This window comes from Astyanax mexicanus, chromosome 3, assembly GCF_023375975.1.
Source record: "Astyanax mexicanus isolate ESR-SI-001 chromosome 3, AstMex3_surface, whole genome shotgun sequence".
NCBI lineage: Eukaryota > Metazoa > Chordata > Actinopteri > Characiformes > Acestrorhamphidae > Astyanax > Astyanax mexicanus.
Window position 1 is genome coordinate 33,760,074 of NC_064410.1, and position 23,873 is coordinate 33,783,946.

Here is a 23,873-nt window from a genome sequence, read left to right on the forward strand (position 1 = left end):
AAATGCAGAACAATATCATAGTTATAACAGTATCATAGTGTTTTTAGAGGATTTTTTCTTTTTTTTGTTACAGTTAGATTATGAATACCAAATGGAGTTTTTTGTCTAAAATTTTGCATAAGATAAAATTCCAGCCCATTCATGCTAAATATTGGCAGGCGACAAACTTTGTGTGATTCAATAGAGAAAAGCACTGTGTGTTTATTTCAGACTCTTGACTACAGATAAAAGTATGTTCTTTAGAACTTTATTTTTATCAGAAAAATACTTCAATACTTTTACCATAGTACAGTTTCTTTGCACTTTTATTTGAGTTAGATTATAAAACAGTTTTTTATACATTCACTGTTATAGAGTTTCCCTTCTTTTCTTTGAAATAATTAATATAGATTGTTATATAATACCCATGACTAACTTTTAATTGAGTTAGATTATGATACTATACTCATACTTCCTCTATTGCATAATTTCTGCTCTTTTAATTAAGTTTGATTTTGATGCTAATAGTATATGTTTCAAGAATGCAACAATGTATATAAATGGTTTATTATTATTATTATTATTATTATTAACTAATTAAATAATTTGAATTCAATTAATTTTTTTTTAATATACCTTTTTGGTTTAAATATGCATATAATAAAGAATCTGAAATAAATCTGCTTCTTTATTAGTATAAAGATGCAGGTTATAATGCAGTATATTGTTAATATCAGAATATAGAATAGAATAGTGTCTATAATAGATAAAATAACTGATAGACTGTGATTGATTACAAGAAGTAAAGCACTGGCTTGTTGGGTCGTGTGATTTCTGTAGTGTCGTTTTTCTTCACTCTCATTTCCACTCATGTTACTTTCTTGTGTTTAACTACATCACCTTCTGTTTCTTTTCTTTACTCTTTCTGACCATCTTTTGCTTTCATTACTGTGTGAAGCACCTCCACCTCCACCCATCGCACACACAGTCACTGGTAATGATGTGTAGCTACCAGTGAAGTCTTGTAGTCTTGTAGAATGCTCAAGAACATTTATTGATGAAATAGTGCTATTTAATGTTTTTTTTTATATGTAAATGGTTATAATCTGTTTTGTGAAACACTGGCAAAATACACATCCCCCTGTATGTCATTGTCATATTTGTCTCATCACGCCATTTCTTTGTGTTTTTGTCTTCTTTCATTGTCTTCTCTCCACTCCCTCTATCCTTCAAAATGTCATATCTCATCATCACCAAACTCCAACAGGGGTGGAGCTTCTTGCACATGCCCTACCCCTAGCCTCAGCACCTGTCCCTAACCACATCTCCGCTCCACCTGCACCAGCCCCTGCCCCTGCACCACCCGCCCCTTCCCCTGAACCAGCACCAGCACCTGCCACTGTTCCAGCATCAGCCCCGCCTCCAGCTCCACAACCTCCTGTGCCAGGTGTGTCACTTTGAAGTGACTTCATTGAAGAAGAGCAGAGAAATCAATACATTTACAATCATTTACATATAATTATTATATTATTATATAATATACAGAAAATACTGGTATGCTTTAGGCTAACAGTTACATATGTGATGACTACAAATGCACTACAAAGAAACAACATGCTATTGTTGAGCAAGAATAGACAAAAAACATAAGCTTATTTAACATATATTTCAGGTGTTTCTTTTGTTTTTTTAGTTGCACTTAATTTTTGTTTGTCATTTTCACATAAGTTTATATAAGTTTGACATAAGTTGACTCTGGCAGTTGTTCTTTACATTTTGTCAAAATTAATAATGGACCAATAGAAAATATTCTTTACATTTAAGTGTGTGTTCATAACCTTTATGTGTTTGCCATATTTGATCACCATAACACACCATTACTTCCATAACACTGTGTCTGTGTGTGCGTTGTTTTTAACACCATAAGAAACTGAGGAGAAGCCTGTGGCGCCCCCACCTGTCAATGGGAGGAAAGGCAAGTGTACAAGTCTGTGTGTGCATGTGTGTGATGCTGTAGTGCTTTAGTGGGATTATCCGCACTTATTTACACACATTTAGATTTAGTATAAAGGGATCTTGTATAGTGTTATAAAGGGTGTGTGTTTATGGATTTGCTTTACATGTATTTTAGGTGTTTATACCACTTTCACTATAGTGTGTGTTAGTGTTTTATTGACCAAGAAAGATGGACAGTTTATGAGGTAATGCTCAGGGGTACATTGTAGATTGTTGTATAATAGGCTTGCTGATTTGCACATTGTTTTAAATGTTGTCTTCTTCAGTAATTTTGTTCAGTCTAGAATACACAGGAGTCAAAAGATTGAAGACTTTTTTTACCATTATTGACCAGTAGAGGGCGGCACAAGAACAAAAAAGACTTTATTCAGGGGTATTTTACGTGTTGAGATACTGAGAAGTTAGAAAAATTACATATAATTGGTGTTTAGTCTTTGCTGGTACTTTTATAGTAGAGAGAAGACATGGTGTGACTTGTTGATTAACAAAGTGTCTTTAAAGTCTAAATCACTAATGTGAGTAATAACTGATGATGCTGGGGAGCATTGGTGTATTTTTTTAAATTACTATGGAAGCATCAGCACCTGTGAAATGTGTTACAATCTTAAAAATTATTTTTTTATGAATGATTCTTTGAGAAATATATACAGATATAAGAACCCATTTAAGTGTTATTTTTGGTTCCATTAAATGCCATGTTTGTAATAGAGATATAAAAAAACATTAAGGATAATATATTTTGTATTAATCCACAACATGATAAGTATGTATCATCAGATAATAAGAAATCATGCTAGGTTTAAGCCCAGAGAGCTCTTAGCCGCAGTGCTTCAGACAATTTGTTCTTATTTAAACTGTGCGGAACGTTACAGAAGTCTATGTGGGATCTAGCCTCCAACCCTGCCTACTGCAATTTTTCCAGTCCCATTTCCACACCTCGAGTTGCCAGGAATAGACAATAGCACGCAACAGTGCACTGAATCCATGGAAATGGTTGACGGGCATTTTGGACACTGCAAATATTTACAGCTCTGGATAATGAGATCAACTAAAAATGATGGGTTTCTTTGATTTTACCAAATTGAAAACCTCTAGAATATAATCAAAAGAAAGATGGATGATCACAAGCCATCAAACCAAGCGGAACTGCTTGAATTTTTGCACCAGGAGTGGCATAAAGTTATCTAAAAGCAGTGTGTAAGACTGGTGGAGGAGAACATGCCAAGATGCATAAAAAACGAGATTAAAAACCAAAGGTATTCCACCAAATATTGATTTCTGAACTTAAACTTTAAGAATATGAACTTTTTTTGCATTCTTTGCAAATAAAAGCTCTAAATTACAATATTTGTATTTGGAAGAAATAAATAGTAAATCACTCATGTATTACTGATTGTTCCTTTAAATGTAAAAGTTCTGTGAAAGGGGTTATTTTATGTTATCTCCCAAAGAACCATATGAAGCACCTGTGTTTTTCAGATTGTACGTGTTTCAAATGTCCCACTGTTTCTCTTTGTGTTGTAACATCAGAAGTGACGTGGGAAGACCAGCAGAAGAAAGCTTCTGGTATGGAATACAGCAAGCTTTGGCCTGTAGGGCGTGTTAGTGAGAGCCGTCTGCCTGTGTTCTGAGTTTCTTTCTCTTTAGTGCTGTGCAGTGCTGTGCTTCTCTCTACCTCCTGCTGTGTATTAATGTAGTGGACACCTGATACCTCAAGAGGTGCAAACAAAACTTCATCAAACATCTAAGTAAAAAGCTCAAAAGAGCAGAACAGAAGAGAAGTGACACTAACAATTCAGTGTTCTTAATAGTGTGGAACTGGTATGTAGTGAGTGTATCAAGATCAGCAGTGGCTCAAGGTTCAGAGTATATACATCACTTTAAAACATTCAGTCAGGAGCAGATCTGTGGTCTGGACTAGGGTGGCTAACACAAACTGTGCATAAACAAATGACCTACAGCAGAGTCCTTTTAGGTAGGTCTGTTTACTTGGTGGCCATCTTTGAAACATCAGCTGGTAGGTATATAGGCTCTGATCACTAGTGAGTGTGGAGAAACCAAAATACTTGACTTTTAATGATCAAATTACTGATAAAAGATTTATTTTAAATCACTAATAAAATAACAATGACAAATACTGCTTATACACAGATATTGGGCCCTATTTTAGCAAGCCATGTGTACTTTGCTGTCTGCGCATTGCTATGTCAGGATACATGGACATAGGGCTGCAGGATATTGGAAAAATTTGACATTGCAATGTTTTTTTTGTTTTTTTTTGGACTATATATATTGCGATATTAAACAATGATATGGATATGCTTTAGAGTCAGCCAATCACTTAAAACCTGAGGAAAACAGCAAAACAACATTAATCGCCCCTTTAATCGAGCATTTAAATGGTCTTTTAAAAGGTAAATATAAGTGTTTTTTCTGGGATTAAAAGTGTGATTTCAGCTTTAACTGGAAAGATTTGTTCAAAACTATGTCGGACTGAGGTGCACAGTTTTTTGTCTGCTGCTGCATTTACAAGCAGGTGTCCAGCCATATTTAGGCCATGATGTTACCTCGTGTTCACGCCCACTCCCCCTACCCCACGGGTCTGACAGTTAGATAGATAGATAGATACTTTATTAATCCCCACAGGGGAAATTCATTTGTCCAGCAGCAACAACTATACAAAAATATACAAAACAAAACACAAACCACAGAGTACACACGTCAACAAGAGGTGTTGTACAGCCTTATGGCAGTAGGAATGAACGACCTTCTGAACCTCTCAGTTTTATGTCGCAGCGAAAGGAGCCTGTTACTGCGGCTGCTTTTTTGAGCAGCCAGAGTCTCATGTAAAGGGTGTCTGTTGTTGTTAAGGATGGTTTGCAACAGACACCTCACCCTCTTCTCCACCAGATCCCCCACATAGTCTACTTTCCCACCCATCACAGAACCACACTTTCTGATCAATTTATCCAGCCTGTTACAGTCTCTCACAGTGATGCTGCTTCCCCAACAAGTCACCCCAAAGAACACAGCACTCGCCACGACGGAATGGTAGAAACTGCGCAGAAACTCACTGCAGATATTAAAGGATTTAAGCCTCCTTAAGAAATAAAGTCTGCTTTGTCCTTTTTTGTATACTGCATCAGTGTGCACTGACCAGTCCAGTTTATGGCTAAGGTGCATTCCCAGGTATTTGTAAGATTGAACGGTCTCAATGATTTGTCCTCCAATTTCCACAGGCCTGTGAGAAAATTTCTGTTGACGGAAGTCCACAATCATCTCCTTGGTCTTAGATATATTGAGGATCAGACCGTTTTTCCTACTCCAAGCTGTAAAAGCAGCTACAAGCTCCCTGTACTCCACTTCATTTCCTCCCTTCACACATGCCACTACTGCTGTATCGTCTGAATATTTCTGGATGTGACAAAGTTCAGACTTGTATGTAAAGTCAGCAGTGTACATGGTGAAGTTGGCATCTGTTTAGATTTTATTCAGTCAGTGACGCACCTTGTTTTCTGTTGCCAATATAGCAATAAACCAGAAATGTTCCTGAACTCACTTCATTTCCAAAGCACCACGGCCATCAGTGTAGATACATTCAGAAGCACCGGTCCCATATAAACAACGCAGACACAAGGTGTGAAAAAATAGACTGTTGGCGGGGTGTAAGATAGCAATGAGCACACAGTTCCTGAACGTCCTTCAGCATCAAAAACAAACTCTCACACAGTGAAATCTTCAGGATTTGAAACCTGTGTGTGCAGAGTGTGGTTATTATTAGCTGCAGATCTCAATGCTGTGAGTTTCTGCCTCTTTGTGCAGTTTGTAGAGCTATCTCTCTCTCTCTCTCTCTCTCTTTCTCTCTCTCTCTTTCTCTCTCTCTCTCTTTCTCTCTTTCACTCGCTCAAGTCTAAATGTAGTTATGAGAGAATCTGCCAATTGTTCCTTCCCGTTGCTAAGGCAACTCAAGCAAAAATGTATATCTCAGTCTGTCACTTCAGTTATTTGATGATGCATGTGTTACTTCTGCTATCTGTTCTATAGAGTGGAAACTTTCTATTTATGTTTTTAATATCATGCTATTCTAATGCATGCAAAATCTTTCCTTTGGGTGCTGATTTGTCATTTACACGTATGTTGCACTGTAGGATATGTACATTTGTAAACATGCAAAAGTTGGGAAAACTCAAAATTTCAAGGCAACTTGCTGCACTAGATTTTTGAGTTTTGAGACCAACGCATCTTTTAAGTTTTGATTAAAAAAAAACAAAGCCAGGTGTTTCAACCAGAGATCTTTAGTGTAGATAGTTCGTATTTTATATATATAAACTTCAAATATTAAGTCTCACCAACTTAAAAAAATAATTTGTAGTAGGCCTGATTAAAGTTTTACAAAATGTGTAATGGAAGTTTTACCGCCTATTCTTCAGGATCAAAAAAAAAAATAATAATAAATAAAAAAAAAATATATATATATATATATATATATTTTTTTTTTTACAACTCTATATTTTTGCTAATTATTGTAGCAACTGGAAACTGGAAATACATATCTGCTTATTGTCAGTCTTATAAGATTGCAGCAATACAAATTTGTCCAGCTGGATCCAGCCAGCATATAGTCTATATAGACTCAGCTACACAAACCCAGTAACTTGCTCTTATAGCCATAAATACTGAGGCCAGGCTGTGTATAACTATTATATAACACACACATTTGTACTGAGCAGGTCAACCCGAGTAGGATGGGTTCCTCGGACTGAGTCTTGGTTCCTTCCAAGGTTTCTTCCTCTTAAAGGGAGTTTTTCCTTGCCACTGTGTCACCATAAAATTGGCATCTCTGTGGTGCTGCTCATAAGAGGCGTGGACCTGTTTTTCCTGTAAAGCGGCTTTGTGACAACCTTTGTTGTAAAAAGCTCTATATAAATAAAATTGAATTGAATTGAATAAATCCTAAGAGAAGGCACGCCCAATATACAAGTCACTTATATCAGGTGAAAACCCCTGCAGAATTGCTCAGTAGACCCTGTTTAACTAAAGAGTAAAACTGAGCATGTGCAGTAGTGCAAAGTAGTTGGCTTGGCCTCAACTAGGGTTCAACTACAATTTGTACATTTTGCCAACACAGATTTTTAAGTTAGACCAACTTTTAACAAGAAACTTAATAAAGTTAGTTGAGGCAATTAGTTTGCTATATGTTAGGGTTAAATTGAATGTTTTAGTTAAACTGACTTAAAATCACATTAAGGAGAACAACTTTAAGTTTTGTTTTTTTTTACAGTGTAATAAACTTCATTAGTAGACAGTTAATATGTGTTCAGAGCACAGAGTACAGTTACTTGTCTACAGACGCTGCTCAGTCCCTCACTCTGTGCACGGCCAGGGCAGGAGGGAATCACGCTGAAACAGAAAGGGTCTAATTAAAGAAGGAAGATGAGCAGAGTAGCAGGAGTGAATGCAGCACACAGAGATGATACTTAACACGACCCATCTCCTCCTAATGACACACGTAGTGCTGTACACCATGTGGAAAAAAGCACACGCTAACTGCTTCCTCCCTGCTGTAGAGCTGCATTAGTGAGCACTAATGGAGTGTTTGTTTTTCACCTGAGCTGTTAGCTGATAGGCTGTGGTACAGATGTGTTTTGGAGGCTTCTGTATTAGTGGTTGGATTTCTGCTTTTTAAAGCCGCTGTGCTGTAAAAGCCTTTTCTGCTGTAGTGATGTTCTGTATTTCTCTGAAGTGTGTTTTTGATATAAAGTGTGTGTTTTGGTCATGGAGTGAAGAGTGCCATTTACATGCATGTTTTTATGGGTGTGTCTGAGTGTGTTTTTTTTTTTTTTTTTTTTTTGCATCAGCAGGGCTCAGAAACAGAATAATAACAGTGTTTTTTCGTACTTGTTGTACGTTCACAATATCCCTAATTAAAATAGTTAAATAATAGTTTATTGTGTATGTTAATATTAAGGTACCCTTAAATAGAATACATGTATTATTTTTATAAATAAGCCTCATTCTCTATAAAACACTAAATCACAATTACTAATTAGTTACTAATAATTACCAAATTTAACTTATTTGAAAATTATAATTTTTCCCAGCCATGTCTCAATTCGCTAGCTGGAGCAGCGGTAGTGAATTGGAACACAATCCTGACGACAAGGATTCAATCCCTTGCAGGATCACAATAACCATAAAATGCTAAGAATGATTATTGGATTTATATACAGTGTCAGAAGTTGTCAAAAGTTTAGACACACCTCTTCAGTGTGTGTTTTTTTATGATTTTTACATTGTAAATTTAATATTGAAGACTACCGTATTTTTTGCACTATTAAGTGCTGAGTGTTCCAGGATCAGCAATTAAGTTTGGCCGCGGGCCAGATATTTTCCAAGCCATGAGGTGGCCACAAAAAAACATTCTGTTTTGGAAAATGAAGTGTAATGGGATGGAGTGCTACAGACGAGTAGCTCTCTAGCCCAGAGGGTTGTTGAACCCAATTGCAGAACAGTTGATCTCAAAGCAGATAAAACAAAAAAACAAAACAAAAAAAACATAAAAATAACCAACCACTTCTTACGTGGGATCTTGCAGTCCAATAAACCACCGCTGCTCCGGCTAATGAATTAAGAGATGACTGGGAAGAATTATAATCCCTCATAAAGAGATAGTGGGGAGCCCAAGAACCTGCAGAAAAACGAGAACGGGTGAAAATTATTGTCACACTGAGCGCAACAGAGAGACAGAGGAGTCCGATATACTCACCTCTGAATTGCAAAAGAGTTAGCGCTTAGCATGCAAATCTATATAACTAGGTCCAAATCATCCTATCGTAATTTTCTGTGCTAAAAAGCCATAAACTATGCTGTTGTTTAAAAAAATTATCATAACCTGAGTAAAAAAATCCACAGAATTAAATCGTTTTAATTAATGAATTAATTGCGTTTAAATAATGATTAAAGACATTCTGTTGTGAAAAACCCAGAGAATTTGAGAAACTGAGAATGTAAATCACAAAATAATGAGCTTGTGAATAAAAAAAATATGTTATTAAACAAAGAGAAATTCATGTATTTAAACATGGAACAGTTCATTATCTATTTTTTTTTTTATTTCATGGCTTTAACAGTTTCAGGGCTCTGCTCTTTTGTGTTTTGTTTTGTGTGTTTTGTTTTACTGTCTGTATAAATGTGTTTTTTTTGTATAAATGTGTGTTTGTCTTTGTTTTACCCTCATTTCATGTCTCATCTTCACCACCATCTCTACTGTGGCAGTAGAGGCAGTGACAGAGAATGGAGATGCAGGTATTGTCCGGGTTTCTTTTGTCTGTGTCTCCTTAATGAAGATTCCTCTAGAAGTGTGTGTTTGTATGTGTGTGTGTGTGTGTGTGTGTGTGTGTACATGTGATGCAGTAGTTGAGATATGGTTTGCATAAATATCCACAAAGGAAATGGCAAAGAATCCTCTGACCTGTTGGCTGAAAAGTGAGTTAAAATCCTGTGATCCTGCAGCTGACAGGACATCAGAGGAGTCTCAGCCAGTTCTTTGATTGGTGGAGTTGAAATAACAGGATGATTAAAGTTGAGATGAGTTCAGAAAGCTTAGCGCTGTCTACTTTCTCCCCACATCTTTGCTAGTTGGTTTCCATGGTGATGTAGATATAAGCTAAAGTGCGTTATAAAACCTGTGGATATGTAGGGCAGCAGAGGAGTGGTGCACTCGCACGTACGCGGTTCTGCAGTATCACCGTGATGAATGAACGGTGGTTGGAGTGAGTGTGGGAAGACAGGGTCAGCTGGTTACCCTGATTGTCATAGTCATTTCTACAGTGTCTGTCTGTGAACTGATCTTACTGAATGACTAAGATTTTATTAGACAGATGCGCATTGTTTAAGAGTAATAAAATTGTAGTGAAACACTGTTGTCACGTGGATACTTTAGACAGGGGTGTTCAGTCTCATTGTGAAACAGCTGGTGTAGCTGAAGGTTTTCTTTCCAGCAAATCAGAAGCATCAGTTGTTTGAAGACTGAAAAACTCATTATACAATTGTCATCTGGTTTACACAGTTTGGTATGGAACCATATCAAATATTCTGCAGTGAGTGAGTGAAGTGAAGGGGTGTATATAGTGAGTGAAACAGGTGTGATCAATATTCTGGTGATTGTGGCATAGAAGGTGTCAGGTAAAGAAGTCAGTGAGTACTGTCAGTGTGTGGTGCATTCTGGGCAATGGAGTCCGGAGATAGGAGATCACTGGTAGACCTAAGTGCTGAAGAGACAGGAGTGCCTTCGGCTCCAGATCTAAAAATCTAAGAGAAAATCAAATCAGATAATACTTTAATTTTTTTTTTGAAGAGTAATTTCATTTGAACCATTTTAAAATGGTTGTTTTACAATATTAAGTCTGAGTTTCTTAACAAGTCATAGTAGAGGTGCTATTTTAAACACTCTAAAACATTTAGAAAAAAACATGATTCTTATTTAAACAAAACTGCACTCTATTTAAAGGCTGTTTAACCAGGAAAGAAAAGTGATTTCTTAAGAAGCAAAATGCATAGATTTTTTTTTTGGTAAACCCCCCATAAATAGGCTTGTTTTCTATGTAAGTTACTATAGAAATCTATGTACTTATATATTTTTGTTAGAATATGAGCTATTCAAAGCAGCTGACGCGCTGTAGGAAAGGTCTGATTAACTGCATTTATTTAATTGTGTCTCTGTCTCTTTTTGCAGGTTCGTTGAAGGATCCATCCAGGGTATGTGTTCCTCTTTGCATTTCCTGTTCATCTATTTATTTATGTGTTTATTTTTATTTTAATTTTCACAGAAATATTTTGCTGATTCAAAACACATTTTTTTAATCTTTGTTTTGAGCAATACTGATATAACAGAATAATAATCATAATCTTAGTTCATGTTACTTATTGTCACTTACTTTGAGTTATAACAAACTTGTTAACACAATGCCGGCCACTTAGGAATCAGGAATTTAGCAAAAATCAGGTATGGTATACATTTACATTGAGAATTCAGAGCACAGAAGCTTCAGGCTGATCTATTATTAGAGTAGATTAAACCTCAGTGGCCATTTATTCAGTGAGTTTATAAGCATGTCTGGATCCAGGCCTCTGCTTTGTGTCAGGAGTGGAAAGGAAGCTAAAACACACACAACTGTTCTCAGACGCTGTGTCAGCTATTCCTCAAAGGGTAACAGAGGTTACCGGAATAGTTCAGCTGAAAAAAAATAAAATTAACATGAATGATTTCTGACCTCAGATACCTCAGATGATCAGCAAAAAACACTTTTTTGAATATTTTTGTATTAATGTTGTTTTAAAAGTGTCCTTGAGCTAAAATCCATTTTTTCTTTGTGAAATACAATAGGTCTCTCTGAGTTGTATGTGCATGCTGTTAGACAGCATGCAGCAATATACTTACATTTTTCAGATTATCAAACAAACTTTAATATCAGACAAATAAAACCTGATTAAATAAAGGAAAAAAAGCTATTCAAACCAACCTAGCCATTTGGAAAGTTGAGTTCAATATTACTACTAGCCACAACCAGGCCTGATTGCTGCCAGACCTGTCTAATTAAAAAAAATCACTTAAATAGAACCTGTTTGACAACATGAAGCAGCTAAAAGATACCAAAAAGCAACACACTATGCCGCAATATGAAGAAATCCAGATGAGAAAACAAAGTCATTGACATCTGTCAGTTTTTTTTTTTTTTTTTTGTCAATTTCAATATCATACTGAATGTAAAACATGGTGGTGGTAGTGTGATGGTCTGCGGCTGCTTTGCTGCTTCATGGCCTGGACAACTTGCTGTAATAGATGGACCCAGGAAATCTGCTGTTTATCAGACAAACCTGAAGCAGAATGTCCGGCCATATGTTTGTGACCTCAAGCTCAGGCGTACTTGGGTTCTGCAGCAGGACAATGATCCAAAGCACACAAACAAGTCCACCTGTGAATGGCTTCAAAAAAACGAATAATGCTGTAGCATGATCTTACACTAGACACTCAAAAACCCTGCAATGTGTCTGAATTAAAACAATTCTGCAAAGAATACTAAACCAAAATTCCCTCACAGAAATGTGAAAGACTCTTGCCAGTTGTTGATAAAGCTTATTTTCAGTTGGCTAGATTGGTTTGAATAGTTTTTTTCTTTTCTTTAATCAATAAAGTTCTCATTACAAAAATGCTTTTTATATTTACTTAGGTTATCTTTATCTGATATTAAAGTTAGTTTGATAATCAGAAAAATAATAGTATTAAAAAAAGCAAAAATGTAAGAAATCTGTAGGGGGCAAATACATTTTCACATCACTGTATATGTTTATATATGGTCTTTTCATCCATTTATTTTAATCTAGCCCTTTTGTTTAGATATTTATTATATTTTGGAAGCGAATCTAAAATGTTTGTGGCCTGAAACATATAGAGCTAAGACCTAAATGTAGACTCCCGGTGTTTGTTAGAAATATATTCTATCATATTCATATACTATTTTAAACTAAAGAAGCACTTGTTCTGCAGGACTGCATGTGGAGTAAATCATGAATAATGTTAATTTGACTTCTCTCTGAGTCATGCCTTTAATTTATGTATGCAAGAGCAAGGCAGATCTGACACCTCCTTGATTGGATTTAGCACCTATATTAACGGATCTGGCACTATCTTCACATGGTAAACACAGTCATGTGACTGAGGGTTTCAAAACCCATCTAAATAATCTTGTTTGACACAAGTCGTTTATAATAAATACACGACTTGTATTTACACTTAAATACACTTATTTTTAAAGGAAAAACTGTTTTTTTTTGTTTGTTTTTTTTTTACGCACTATATGAATTTTACCAGTCAGGTTGTAAGGAGCAGTAAAGCCATTCCACCAAACTGCAGTGTTATTCAGGAGTTTCAGTTTAGTTCAGTGGATTAGCATTAGCACTAGCCATTAACCGGTATTATCGGCCTATAGAATGCTGCTAACTCCAGCTAGCACTGCTGGAGTAGCGTTAGCATTACCCACTAATCACGTTCGCTATTATCCCGTACAGAGCACTGGCTAGCCCCGGCTAGCATTGCAGTGGTTAGCCGCTAATGCTAATTCCCCAGCCTTAGTGCTGGAAAAATTCAGTAATCTAAGATTACTGTTAATAAACGGAAGCGCTTTACTCACCCAAATAAACAGTTTTCAGGAAAGAAATCTGAGTAGATTAACACCCAGGTCTCGTTTGGCTTTAAAAAAAAGTCTTTTTTTTATTACAGTTTTGATTACTTATTTTAGCTTAACTTAACTTAGTTAGCTAAAACCAACCTCCACCACCACCCAGCGGCGAGACCTGCTGAATTAGAAGTTCCATATAGTGTCTCTTAAAATGCGCCTAATAATCCAGTGTGCTTTATGTATAAAAGTAGACCAGAAAATAGACGTTCCCTGCAAGTGTGCTTTAAAATACGGTGCACATTATAGTGCGAAAAATACGGTAATACAGGAACATTAATCAGAATCACTGAAAGTTCTAGTGTGTTTTTGTTGGTTTAGTTTTGGGAACATTAGATTAGGTTACCAGCCTTATTAATACACCCTTAAGCATGTTTGTGTGTATCTAAATCTGCTTTAATTAATTAAAATCCCCAGGTATTGAAATGGAGTATTGAAATGAATGCTTTAAGTCCACTTTTAATCACTGTCTTTCTTTTAGCAAGCACAATAGCCTCCCATCATACAAGCTGCTTCATAAATGCCCTAAATGGAATAGAACAAATGAAATGAAAATAGAATAAGATCATAACAAATGAACACTGAACCACAGTTAAATACATTTCAATGAGCTCCTCTCTTGTTAAAACACAAACATCATTAAATTGTCTGTACAATCCACTGTTTGGAAGCTTGAGTATTACATTAGCATTATGAGGTAATCTCACACAAAGCTGTCTTTTTTAGTTGTTGTTGTTTTTCCCCACTTGGACCTCCATTTCCATCACTACTTTAAATAATACTGGGATCTTATCATTTACGAATGAAGCCCTGAGGGTCAGCACTGCTGTCTAGAGTCATTATCCTCCTCTTGCTGTGCTGTGCTGTTTTAATGTGATTATGTAACTACGTAATTACTGCCGTATTTAAATTAACCATGATATTAATATCTGTCTCGCCTGATCTGATCAGAAGTGGAGAACTCTAAGAGCTCTATCTCTTTACACGTATTATTTCCGTGTGTCTCACATGCATCTGCACTCTACAGTTTTGTTTAGGCAGCTGAGAGCATTAAATGAAAAGCTCTTTGTGTGGTTTAAAAGCATTTACTTGTAAAGGCTTATGATTTCCGAGATGTGGAGAACATGGACAGAAAAGGAACATAAAAACGGATTTCTGATATAAAGGGAAAAAAGCTAAAAATCTGAAAAATAAATAAAAAGAAACAGATTTGAAAGGGCTGTGTATTTGCATAGTAGTATGATAATATCTTAAGGTATATATGACCACCACAAGCTTGTATAATAACTCATAAGTACTTATAGCGACATACATAACACAGGTTTTGTAATTAACATTTACAAGTTTCTTATGAACATTCATGCTTCGGTGATCCGGTATAACATTGCTTTAGTCCGGTGGAGGAGTGGGCAGGGAGAAACAATAGGATTTCGGCTTTTGTTCATGAATATTCATACATGCAAACATATCACCTCTGATTGGCTAACAGCACTGCAAGACAGAGAGACAGACAACAGTTAGATAGAGTTTTAAAATAAAGACATTTTTACACTAATAACAGTCTTTGCAATGTAATATGTTACTTTACAGCATGTGTAATGCTCTGCTAAGTGCCGTTCAGCCACTGTTCTAGTCTTAGAGTCTCTGTAAAACGCAAAATCCACCAGAGATCCTATTAAAACACACCGAGGTGGGTAGTCCAGGTGCAGAAAGTAAAAATCCGAGTTTGGCTGAGCCACTGCAGAGCCGCCCTGGCTGTTGGAACAAAACTCTGGGGTGGATTTTTACTTTTAATTAGTGTGAACAGAACTGCTCTGAACATACACCTACCTATCTCAATTGTACTTCACTGGTGGTGTTCTGTTCCATAGACAAATTCTAAGCATTTTGTTTCTTAGCTCTGAATTACTGGGCAAAGCATATAAGAGTGATGTGTTACTCGCACAAATAACACAGGAACGAACTGTGTTATTTGTATATACAAACAGACTCTGGTGCCGTATTGCTGCACGTCTAAAAGCTATCTGCTCCCATTGCCACATGTGGGGTTGAGTGATTGATTTCATTTAGTGGTCATTTAGTAACGTGAGAGCTTTGACTAATCATGTTACTTTCCTTTTTTATTAGAATGTCCTAATAAAAAAAACTTTATAGGATTGGAGGGAAGTTACTGTAATAAGCTCAGCTTTGTGGAGTGAGTGACAACTGACAACATGATTATAAACGCTGTGTTTTTCTCTAACCCAAGCAAATAGAAAAAGTAGCAAAAGGCCAAAGCTTTGAAGTAAATCCGCATGCAGAGCAGTATGGAAACAAACCAGTGATAAAAAACACTGAAAACACCTGAAAACACACTAAAAGTATAATGGGACATTTTTAAAGATTGTAAGTACAATTTACAATCCACACATTTTTCAATGAGTTTTTAAGCAAAAAAAAACAGTTCTGTTACAGTTCTGTCTGAGTGGCAACCAGAGAGTTTCTGCAGCTTCTGTATTTTGAGCTGACCTTCACAAGGCTCCTCTGGGTTTGAGTTTTATGTTCAGACGTCTGTTTGCTGCCGTGCGTATGTTTGTGCTGGTGTGTGTGTGTGTGTGTGTGTGTGTGCAGGATGGAGTGCTCACTCTGTTCCTCTCGGTTATATAAAGCGTCAGGTTTCTGTCAGCTCGATGCTGCGTGTTCCCAAGACGCTTCATGATATGTACAACAACAAAGATTAATGCAGGGCTGATAGCAGGCAGGAGGCCGAGCGCTGCCTCTGAAGTATGGAGTTATGTAACTCTGTGTCTCTGACGGAGAAGAGGAATGTGCGGACGTGTTTCGGGAGGTGTAAGAAACTCCTGTTTGCCATATATCTGAGTTTGTCGCACAGTGTCACGTCTTTATCCGATATTCCTCTGTTTCTCATCTTTCCTCTCAGCTTGTCTGCTGTTACTTGACCAAGTAACTTGACTAAGAAATATTAAAGTCGTTTTTACACCCGGTCACCTAATTTCTGTTCACTGCACTTATATATCCATGACTGTAATAATGACTTTAATTATGTAACCGTGCAGCATTTAAAGATGCTAAAAGATTAAAAGATTTTTCAGTTGTACACATTGGAAGTTTGCCCTGTTAAGATCAACGATGAGAAATAATAAAGTAAAACCCCACCAATAGTCTATTTTCACGTGTTCCGCCTGCATTGTTTAAATAGCAACAGTGCTTGTGAATATATCTACTCTGATGGCAGTGGTGGTCTCGAAATGTGCATTCAGGTAAATTTCTGGCGTATTTCTATCTTGGCAATGGAAAACACTGGTGTGCCACTGTCTAAAAACATTCTAGACAGTGCATGTGGCTTTTAAAGGAAATGGCGAGTGGCATGGTGCACATTACTCCTGTTCACGGTTCACCTAAAGATTGCTAAAATAGTCCCTTATGTCTCTCAGACTTGGATACAAACTTGCGGAGAATTAGATTGTGATCCGTAAGGTCTATTTATTACTATAAAACATGTTATTATAAGTATGAATATATATATTTTTTTTACAATTGTAATTTCCTCACATTTTTTGCCTTCTGTGCTCTGTAAACACAGCTAGAATCTTCGTAGCTCTCATTAATTTCCAAGTAACTGAGATTACAGTAGGTTCCAAATATTTATGCAGGGTTATTAAATAATTATAATTCAAAGTTATTAAATAATTTAAAACTTGCTGCTGTTTTTTTTACATTGTGTCAATGTAAATGTGATGGTTTCCAAAATATACTCCAAAATTAAAATGTTCTTTTTTTTGTCTTTATTTTTCTCTATGAAAGTTAAGAGTTATTTGCTTCTCTTGTAAAGCTGACATTTTGGAGATAAAAGATACAAGATGGAGATACAAATGTGATATGATCAGTAGTAAAATACCTCAATTAAATGGCAATAATAGCCTCCAAAGTACAAGCATAGGTTTTTTTTTGTTTATCAATACATTAACAGCTAATGAATGATCTACAGTTTATATTATTATAACAGTGTGTATTATAATTAATATATGGTATATATTCATTGTAGGGGAACTTTAATTGTAATATGTGCTTATTTTTAAAACGTGGATGTTGAGTAAAACTGTTAAAGTATATTTTGCATTGCTTTATGTTTTTGACGTATTCTTCATTTTTGCTCCTCCCACAGCGAGGAATGGACAGCCTGTCTATGAAGTCGTCGGACAGTGATGTAAGCGACGTGTCCGCTATGTCGAGCGCGTCTCGGCTTAGCAGCGCGAGCTACATGTCTGTCCAATCAGAGAGAGCGCGCGCCACTCGCAGGATCAGGTGGGTGAATTCTGATATATGACTCTTACAGTAGTCTGAGCCATGGAACGTGGAACAGAGGGCGATAGCCCAACTTCTTTTCTTTCTTTAGTCTACTGTAATCTTCAAATGGTTTAGAATCAAGTCTGTAACTGATTATACTGCTTGTGATGCCAGAGAAGTGGGTGAACCAACATGTGGAGTAGAGATTTTTGCTTCTAGGGTTCTATGGAGGATTTTGTAAGTTTTTTTGACTTTGTGTTCTTTACATGTCAGGTAAACCAAACCACAGTATTGATAACTCAAACTATTAATGAATTGGAAGAATCTGAATACCAGAAATTATGAGTTTTTAGCTTAATGGAATCTGTCCAGTTAAAATCAACTTACTCAAGTCTAACCAAAGATACATGGGTCCACATATCATACATACATTCCACGGTCCATGGCTGATGATGCTTCTGAACCTGATTCCAGACATGAGCAACACTTCACTGAGCTTGTGATGAACTCCTCTCTCAGTTCCTGGGGGAGATCAGGTTTGGTTCTGCTTGTTTTAAACTGAACCAGACGTGTGGGATTCAGTGAGTGTTTTTGCTCATGGCTGGGAGAATAGCAGACTGGTTTAGGCTTTTATATTAAAGGAATAAGAGTGGAGAGGTATAATTTGACAGCTCACAGCTCACGAATTAGCATGGTGCTAGCTGCATGTCTAAATTAGCACACACTCTCCTTTGGCTGGTAGCTGCTTTCAGATGTTCTAGATGATAAAGCTGGACTTTGATGGTCAAGAGTTGGAAGGCTTGGATTGCCTATACTGTTGAGCTAGCTGGTTAACCAGCTTTTGATCATCATAGTTTTTAGTGCATTTAATTTGGGTCATGCTGGCTCATGCTTTTTGACCAGATTGGAGGTTGGTCAAGCATGATCAAGCAAGGTCGCACTGGTTGTTTAGCTCAGTGGTTCTCAAACATTTTACACCACGTACCACCAATGACCAAACTAAACGTTCCAAGTACCACCACAAGCCATATCACAGGAACGCATGTACCACACTCAGTAAGCTAGATGTGTAATCCAGACATACACATGTCGTCATATCTTTTACCAATTGTTCGTCACCTGTTGAGTATGGCGTCACATCAATGTCAAAAGTCAGGGCCGCAAAAATAGCAGGTGAAAAAAATTAACCAGCGTGTGTTAACATTGCACATTTAACAGTGCAAATGTGAAGTTTGCAGGTGATTCGCACAGCACGAAAGGAGAACTGTGAATCCGAGCGGAAAATAAACACCCGAGAGGAGAAAAATTAAGCTTGAGAGCGATATTTTGTTCAGCGTGCACACAATTTCCTTTAGGCAAAATAGTAAAACACACTAGTTAATTCTTTTCACCTGGTATTTTTGCGCCCCCGTCTTTTGACATTGATGTGACGCCATAGTTAAGCAAGTTGAGTGTGAGTGAGCAAGAGAAAGCACGAGTGAGTGAGTGAGAGGTCATCTAGCCTTTGGATGCTTCGAGTACCACCAAGGGTACCCATTCCTCAATCAGTGTGATCATGCTTATAAACCAGCTAAACCATCAAACTCAAACTAAAACATACCTCAAGCTTAACCTTATTAATTATTGAATTATTGGGGTCAGTAATCATGCCAGTCTATTTGAGATCACTAGTAAGCGATGATTTATGCATGCAGATTGCACAGTGCTACATCAGAGTAAGTAGACTTCTTGCTTATTAGCTTCATTAGCCTTAAACCTATAAGGCTGTGTGAAGCTAAAGAAGCAAGTTTTACTCACCACACAAGTCTTTACTGATTAGCTACGTTTGAGGAAAGGTGTAGGTAGAGATGCTGATGAGTATGGATGGAGGGCAGGAGAGTGTCTGAGTAGGTTATGTATGATAGTATCATTTTAGATGCTTATTTTAAGTAAGGAGCTTAATTCATGAACATTTTATTTTATACTATGTTATATAGCTGTTAAAGAATAGTTGGATTGGTATTAGGCAACAGTTACATTTTCAGGATTGGAATCGGGGAGAATAAAAGTGGTAACATACCAATTTAAATTTGATAATATTTAGTTAACAATTGGCGTAAAACAAGCAGGAAAAGAACAGGTTTTACCACCTTTAAAAAAGTATTAACTCTGCTAAAAGCGTTTAATGCTGGGGAACATGTAGCCTCTATCTTCTGTGCATCCATCAGTCACTCCCTCCTTCACTGTTCTGTTTAATCTGATGATTTCTGCATGATTTATATGGACTGAATATGCACGTCTGCATGTTCTTTACTGTCTGTTTTCTCTTTCTGTCCTGCATGCTTCCTCATGGCCCATGATTTCCATGTCTTTTTCTCATTTTTTATTTTTTTTTATCTGTATGATTCTGTGTGTGTGTTTGTACATCTCTATTTGTGTGTATGTGTTCGCATGAATGTATGCCCATATGTCTGTGTGTGTGTTTTGTGTACCTGTACGTGTGTGTGTGTGTGTAGCCGTGGTGACGCTCTCCAGCAGAGTCAGTCTCAGGGAGAGGAGAGTGCTGCTGCTGCTGGTGCTGCAGCAGAAGGGGGGGCAGGATCAGCTGGTGGAGCAGATGGGGGAGGGTCTGGAGAGGCACATGGGGGCAGTATGGAGGCTCCGGAAGAGGAAGCAGAGGAGGAGCCGGACAGGTCAGCAAAGAAACGTAGAGCTGTAGCTTTCTAGCCTTTTTATGAATTAAAAGAGCACATTTTATTAAAAAACACATTTTTAAAAAATAGTTTCAAAAAACGCACCTCAAAAGCAGTGTATTTACAATTCACCATGTTTGTGATGTCATGAAATAGTAAAAGAACCTTCCTTTCTTCTCGTTCGTCACTTGTCACATACAGTACCAGTGAAAAGTTTGGACACACCTTGTCATTCAGTGTTTTCCTTTCCTTTATGTGAGAAACGGTTGCAGGAGTCCAATTTTTAAAACACTGCATACAGTTTTCTGCCCCAACCCCTCCTCCCCAGACGCAAAGCTCATGCAGGGTTGCCAGATTGGCACACAGTGGCAAGCGACAACAAATCATACTCTCTAGTTGATCAGTGAATATATACAGTTCAATATCAAAAAGGCCAGTCTCTGCTATGCTAGTGGTGGTGGTAAATTACCCAGCTATGTTTAACAACCTAACTGAAGCTCAGCGATTACCTGTTGAGCAGAAAAAATAAAAAAATAGCCAGCTCACCCATTTCCATGTGTCAGGTTGAAGCAGGGAGAGGACGCAGAGAGTGTACGCAAATGCAAGTAATAGTTATTAACAAAAATAAACCAAAATAAACACAAAACAGAATATATAAACTATATAATAACTATGAGAAACACTGAATTCACTAAGACGTACAAGAACCAACAAACTTAAACGTACGCTTAAATACACATGGGGGAACAGGAAAAAGGAAACACCTGGGGACAGGTAATGAGGGGGCGGAGCTACAGATGAACACAAGTGATAGTACTGAAGACATGGGTGGAGACAAGAAGAACAGAGAGTGGGCCCTTTGCTAATGGAGATATATAAACAAACAGGAGGGCAGGAAACACACAGAGGCAGACACAGAACAGTACAAGAACGTGACACCGTGGCTGCAGCAAACTGTTTGCGCGCTGTTATCAATATCCGGCAAACCTGTTTGTGGAAATGGGACTGCGGGAACGATGGCAGGTTCAGAGACTAAAAGCCACACAGATTTCTGTGGCGTACTGCACCGTTCACATAAGAAAACACTGGCTGAGCCTTGCTGGCAAGAGCTTCCAATGCTTAACTACATTATAAGGGACACAGTTAAAGAATTATGTAGTAAACAAAAAAAATAACTGTTTGTCCTCCACATTAATCCCCTGATGTAAACCTGATCAACTGAGATGGTGATTTGGTTATTTGGGATGAGCTGGAGCTTCACAGCATGAAGGAAAAGCAATAGCTATTATTCAGCACCTCCAGGAACTCTTTTAATACGCTGATAAAAACAAGAGAGATCAGATCTGTCTTCAAAGATAATGTTGTACTTATTTCGGATTGTTTAACACTTTTTTTTATGTTTACAAAATAATTCTGCGTGTGTTCCTGTATAGCTTTAATATAGTCTTCAGCATTAGATTTACAGTGTAAAAAAATCATAAAAAAACGAATCACACTGAATGTGAAGACACATGTCCAAACCTTCAACTAGTACTGTATATCTGTAGTGTGTAGTTATGTATGTATTTTTTGTGTATGTATGTATAGTCAGTGTTATGCAAACAAATCTCCATTTTGACAGTTTTTTTTGTGCTTATTGTTATTTACATTGGATCATGATAAATGGACCAATAGAAATTACTCAAAAATGACATAAAATGTACAGATTTTTTTTTTTTTACTTTTTTTTGTAAAGTTAGTAATTTGATACTATTTTGGATATACAAGATTTTTTGCATGGCAGCGACGACTTATACATATACATATAAGCATGTATGTGTGGGTATGTGTGCGTCCAGAGTGTCTAGACAAACACTACATGAGAAATTATTTAAACTCTTTAAAGTTACTTATATATCTTTAAGCACCCTTTGTTGTTTATTGCCACATAGACATAATAGTGATGACGTTCTATCCAGTGTACAGTTGTGATTGGAGTTGGAGTACCAAAAGAAGTCATCACCCTAATCACACTGATTTTCCTGTGTTGCTGAATACGACCAAAAATTCCAGTATTTAGTGTAAAGACCTTCTTGTTGGCGTAGAGGTTGATTTTACAACAGGGGGGGGATACTGATGCTCTTGATTTGTCTACAGGCTTTTTTGGACACACATCGTGTATACTGTATTTGTATTTGTATATATATGTGTATGTGTGATGTCTGCTATGCATGTGAAGTTGTGATAGTATGTGTGTGTGCAAGACTCTTTTTCCATGTTATAGACCTTCACTCTTTCATACCCCCCACCCTGTTCAGAATCCCTGTCTCTGATAGGATCCTGAGTGTTGCATAAGCAGATACCAAACACACAGTTTATTGATAAAGGGGTCAAATGGGCAGGGTCGGTAACAAAATGTCAGCAGTAGTAAACAACATACCAGAGAGAGAGCAGGCCATACACGGGAGATCTAAAACAAGAGAAAGGCTAGCCAAAAGGAGTAGTCAAAAACAGAAAAAAGGATCTGCAACGATAAACAATAAACAACAGGTCCAAAACAAAAAAGCAACAAACAAAAGAAATGCATGGGAAAAAAGCTAACCAGATTCAATACCAGGCAACAAGGAACAGAAACAGGGGGGTATTTATACAAACAGGACAGGTGTGGGTAATCAGAAGCTCGGCGAGTTAGAACACTGTAGCGTCATGTGATCAGCAAAGTCCGGAAGGTCTAGTGTAAGTGCATGCTGGGATTTGGAGTCATAAGTGTGGGTATTAGAATCCATGGCAGGTACATTAACAAGGTCAGGACTGACATGTTGAGAGTTTGAACTGCTGTAGGAGATGCAGGGAAAAAAGGTGAAGCATTGTTTGCGAATAAATTAAGCACAGTATTTACTGTGTGAAAACATGCAGATGCATTTGCAAATAATGGTAATTTCCCTGCATTCACTTTAAACAGGAAAGCTTATAAGCTTAGGATTAGATAGAAGCAACTGTTTTTAAGAGACAGCAGTTCATGCATATCTGTGCTTTAATCACACACATCCACAACTAGCAGCTTCTCAGTCTGTGTGAGTGACAGCATGAAACAAATCACTAGTATTCACAAGCATCATTCACTAATAAACCAGCAATGTTTTCAGTTATTGTTTTTAAATGACGCCCTCTTTCTTGCCCATCACTGTCTAGAACACAGTTAATTAGTGTGTATTAATTGTCCTATTAGTGATTAATAGTGCAGCAGTTGGTGGGTTATGAGAGTTTATCGTAGATTATTCTGAACGCACGCATAGACCAGCACTGAGGATAAAGTTGCCATAGAAACAGATTGATCCTCTTCGTCACAGCCAGATTTTCCAGTAGTCTGCAGGACAAAAACATCAACAGTTTTACGTCTGAAAGCACAAACCAGTAGAAATTTAGAAACAGTCCATTGTGCATTTAGGCATGTTATAAAACCGATTTTTTTTTTTTTTTTTTATCAAACAGCATCATCCAGCTTCCCATTAAACTATAGATGATGCTTAAAACTAAAGTAAAACCTAAACTAAACTAAGAATAAGTCTAAACTAAGATTTAGATGGCCACTTTATTAGAAACAACCTACCACCTTGAGCTTCCACTCACTGGCCATTTTATTAGAAACACTTTACCATCTTGTGCTTCTACTCACTGGCCACTTTCACAGCTCGAAAAGAAGCGG

The 23,873-nt window shown here is 37.1% G+C and overlaps 1 protein-coding gene across 7 annotated transcripts in view; it reads left to right on the forward strand.

Annotated features, from left to right (window-relative positions):
- The window catches only part of rims2b (regulating synaptic membrane exocytosis 2b), a 208,186-nt gene that overhangs the window by 142,132 nt on the left and 42,181 nt on the right, over positions 1 to 23,873 (forward strand). For all 7 annotated transcript variants that reach the window (XM_049476387.1, XM_049476388.1, XM_049476390.1 and 4 more), the window contains 8 exons: positions 938 to 973; positions 1,247 to 1,426; positions 1,907 to 1,954; positions 3,526 to 3,561; positions 9,271 to 9,300; positions 10,730 to 10,752; positions 17,395 to 17,534; positions 20,012 to 20,188. In XM_049476387.1, coding sequence (XP_049332344.1) covers positions 938 to 973; positions 1,247 to 1,426; positions 1,907 to 1,954; positions 3,526 to 3,561; positions 9,271 to 9,300; positions 10,730 to 10,752; positions 17,395 to 17,534; positions 20,012 to 20,188 — 670 coding nt within the window. The remainder of the gene's footprint in view (positions 1 to 937; positions 974 to 1,246; positions 1,427 to 1,906; positions 1,955 to 3,525; positions 3,562 to 9,270; positions 9,301 to 10,729; positions 10,753 to 17,394; positions 17,535 to 20,011; positions 20,189 to 23,873) is intronic.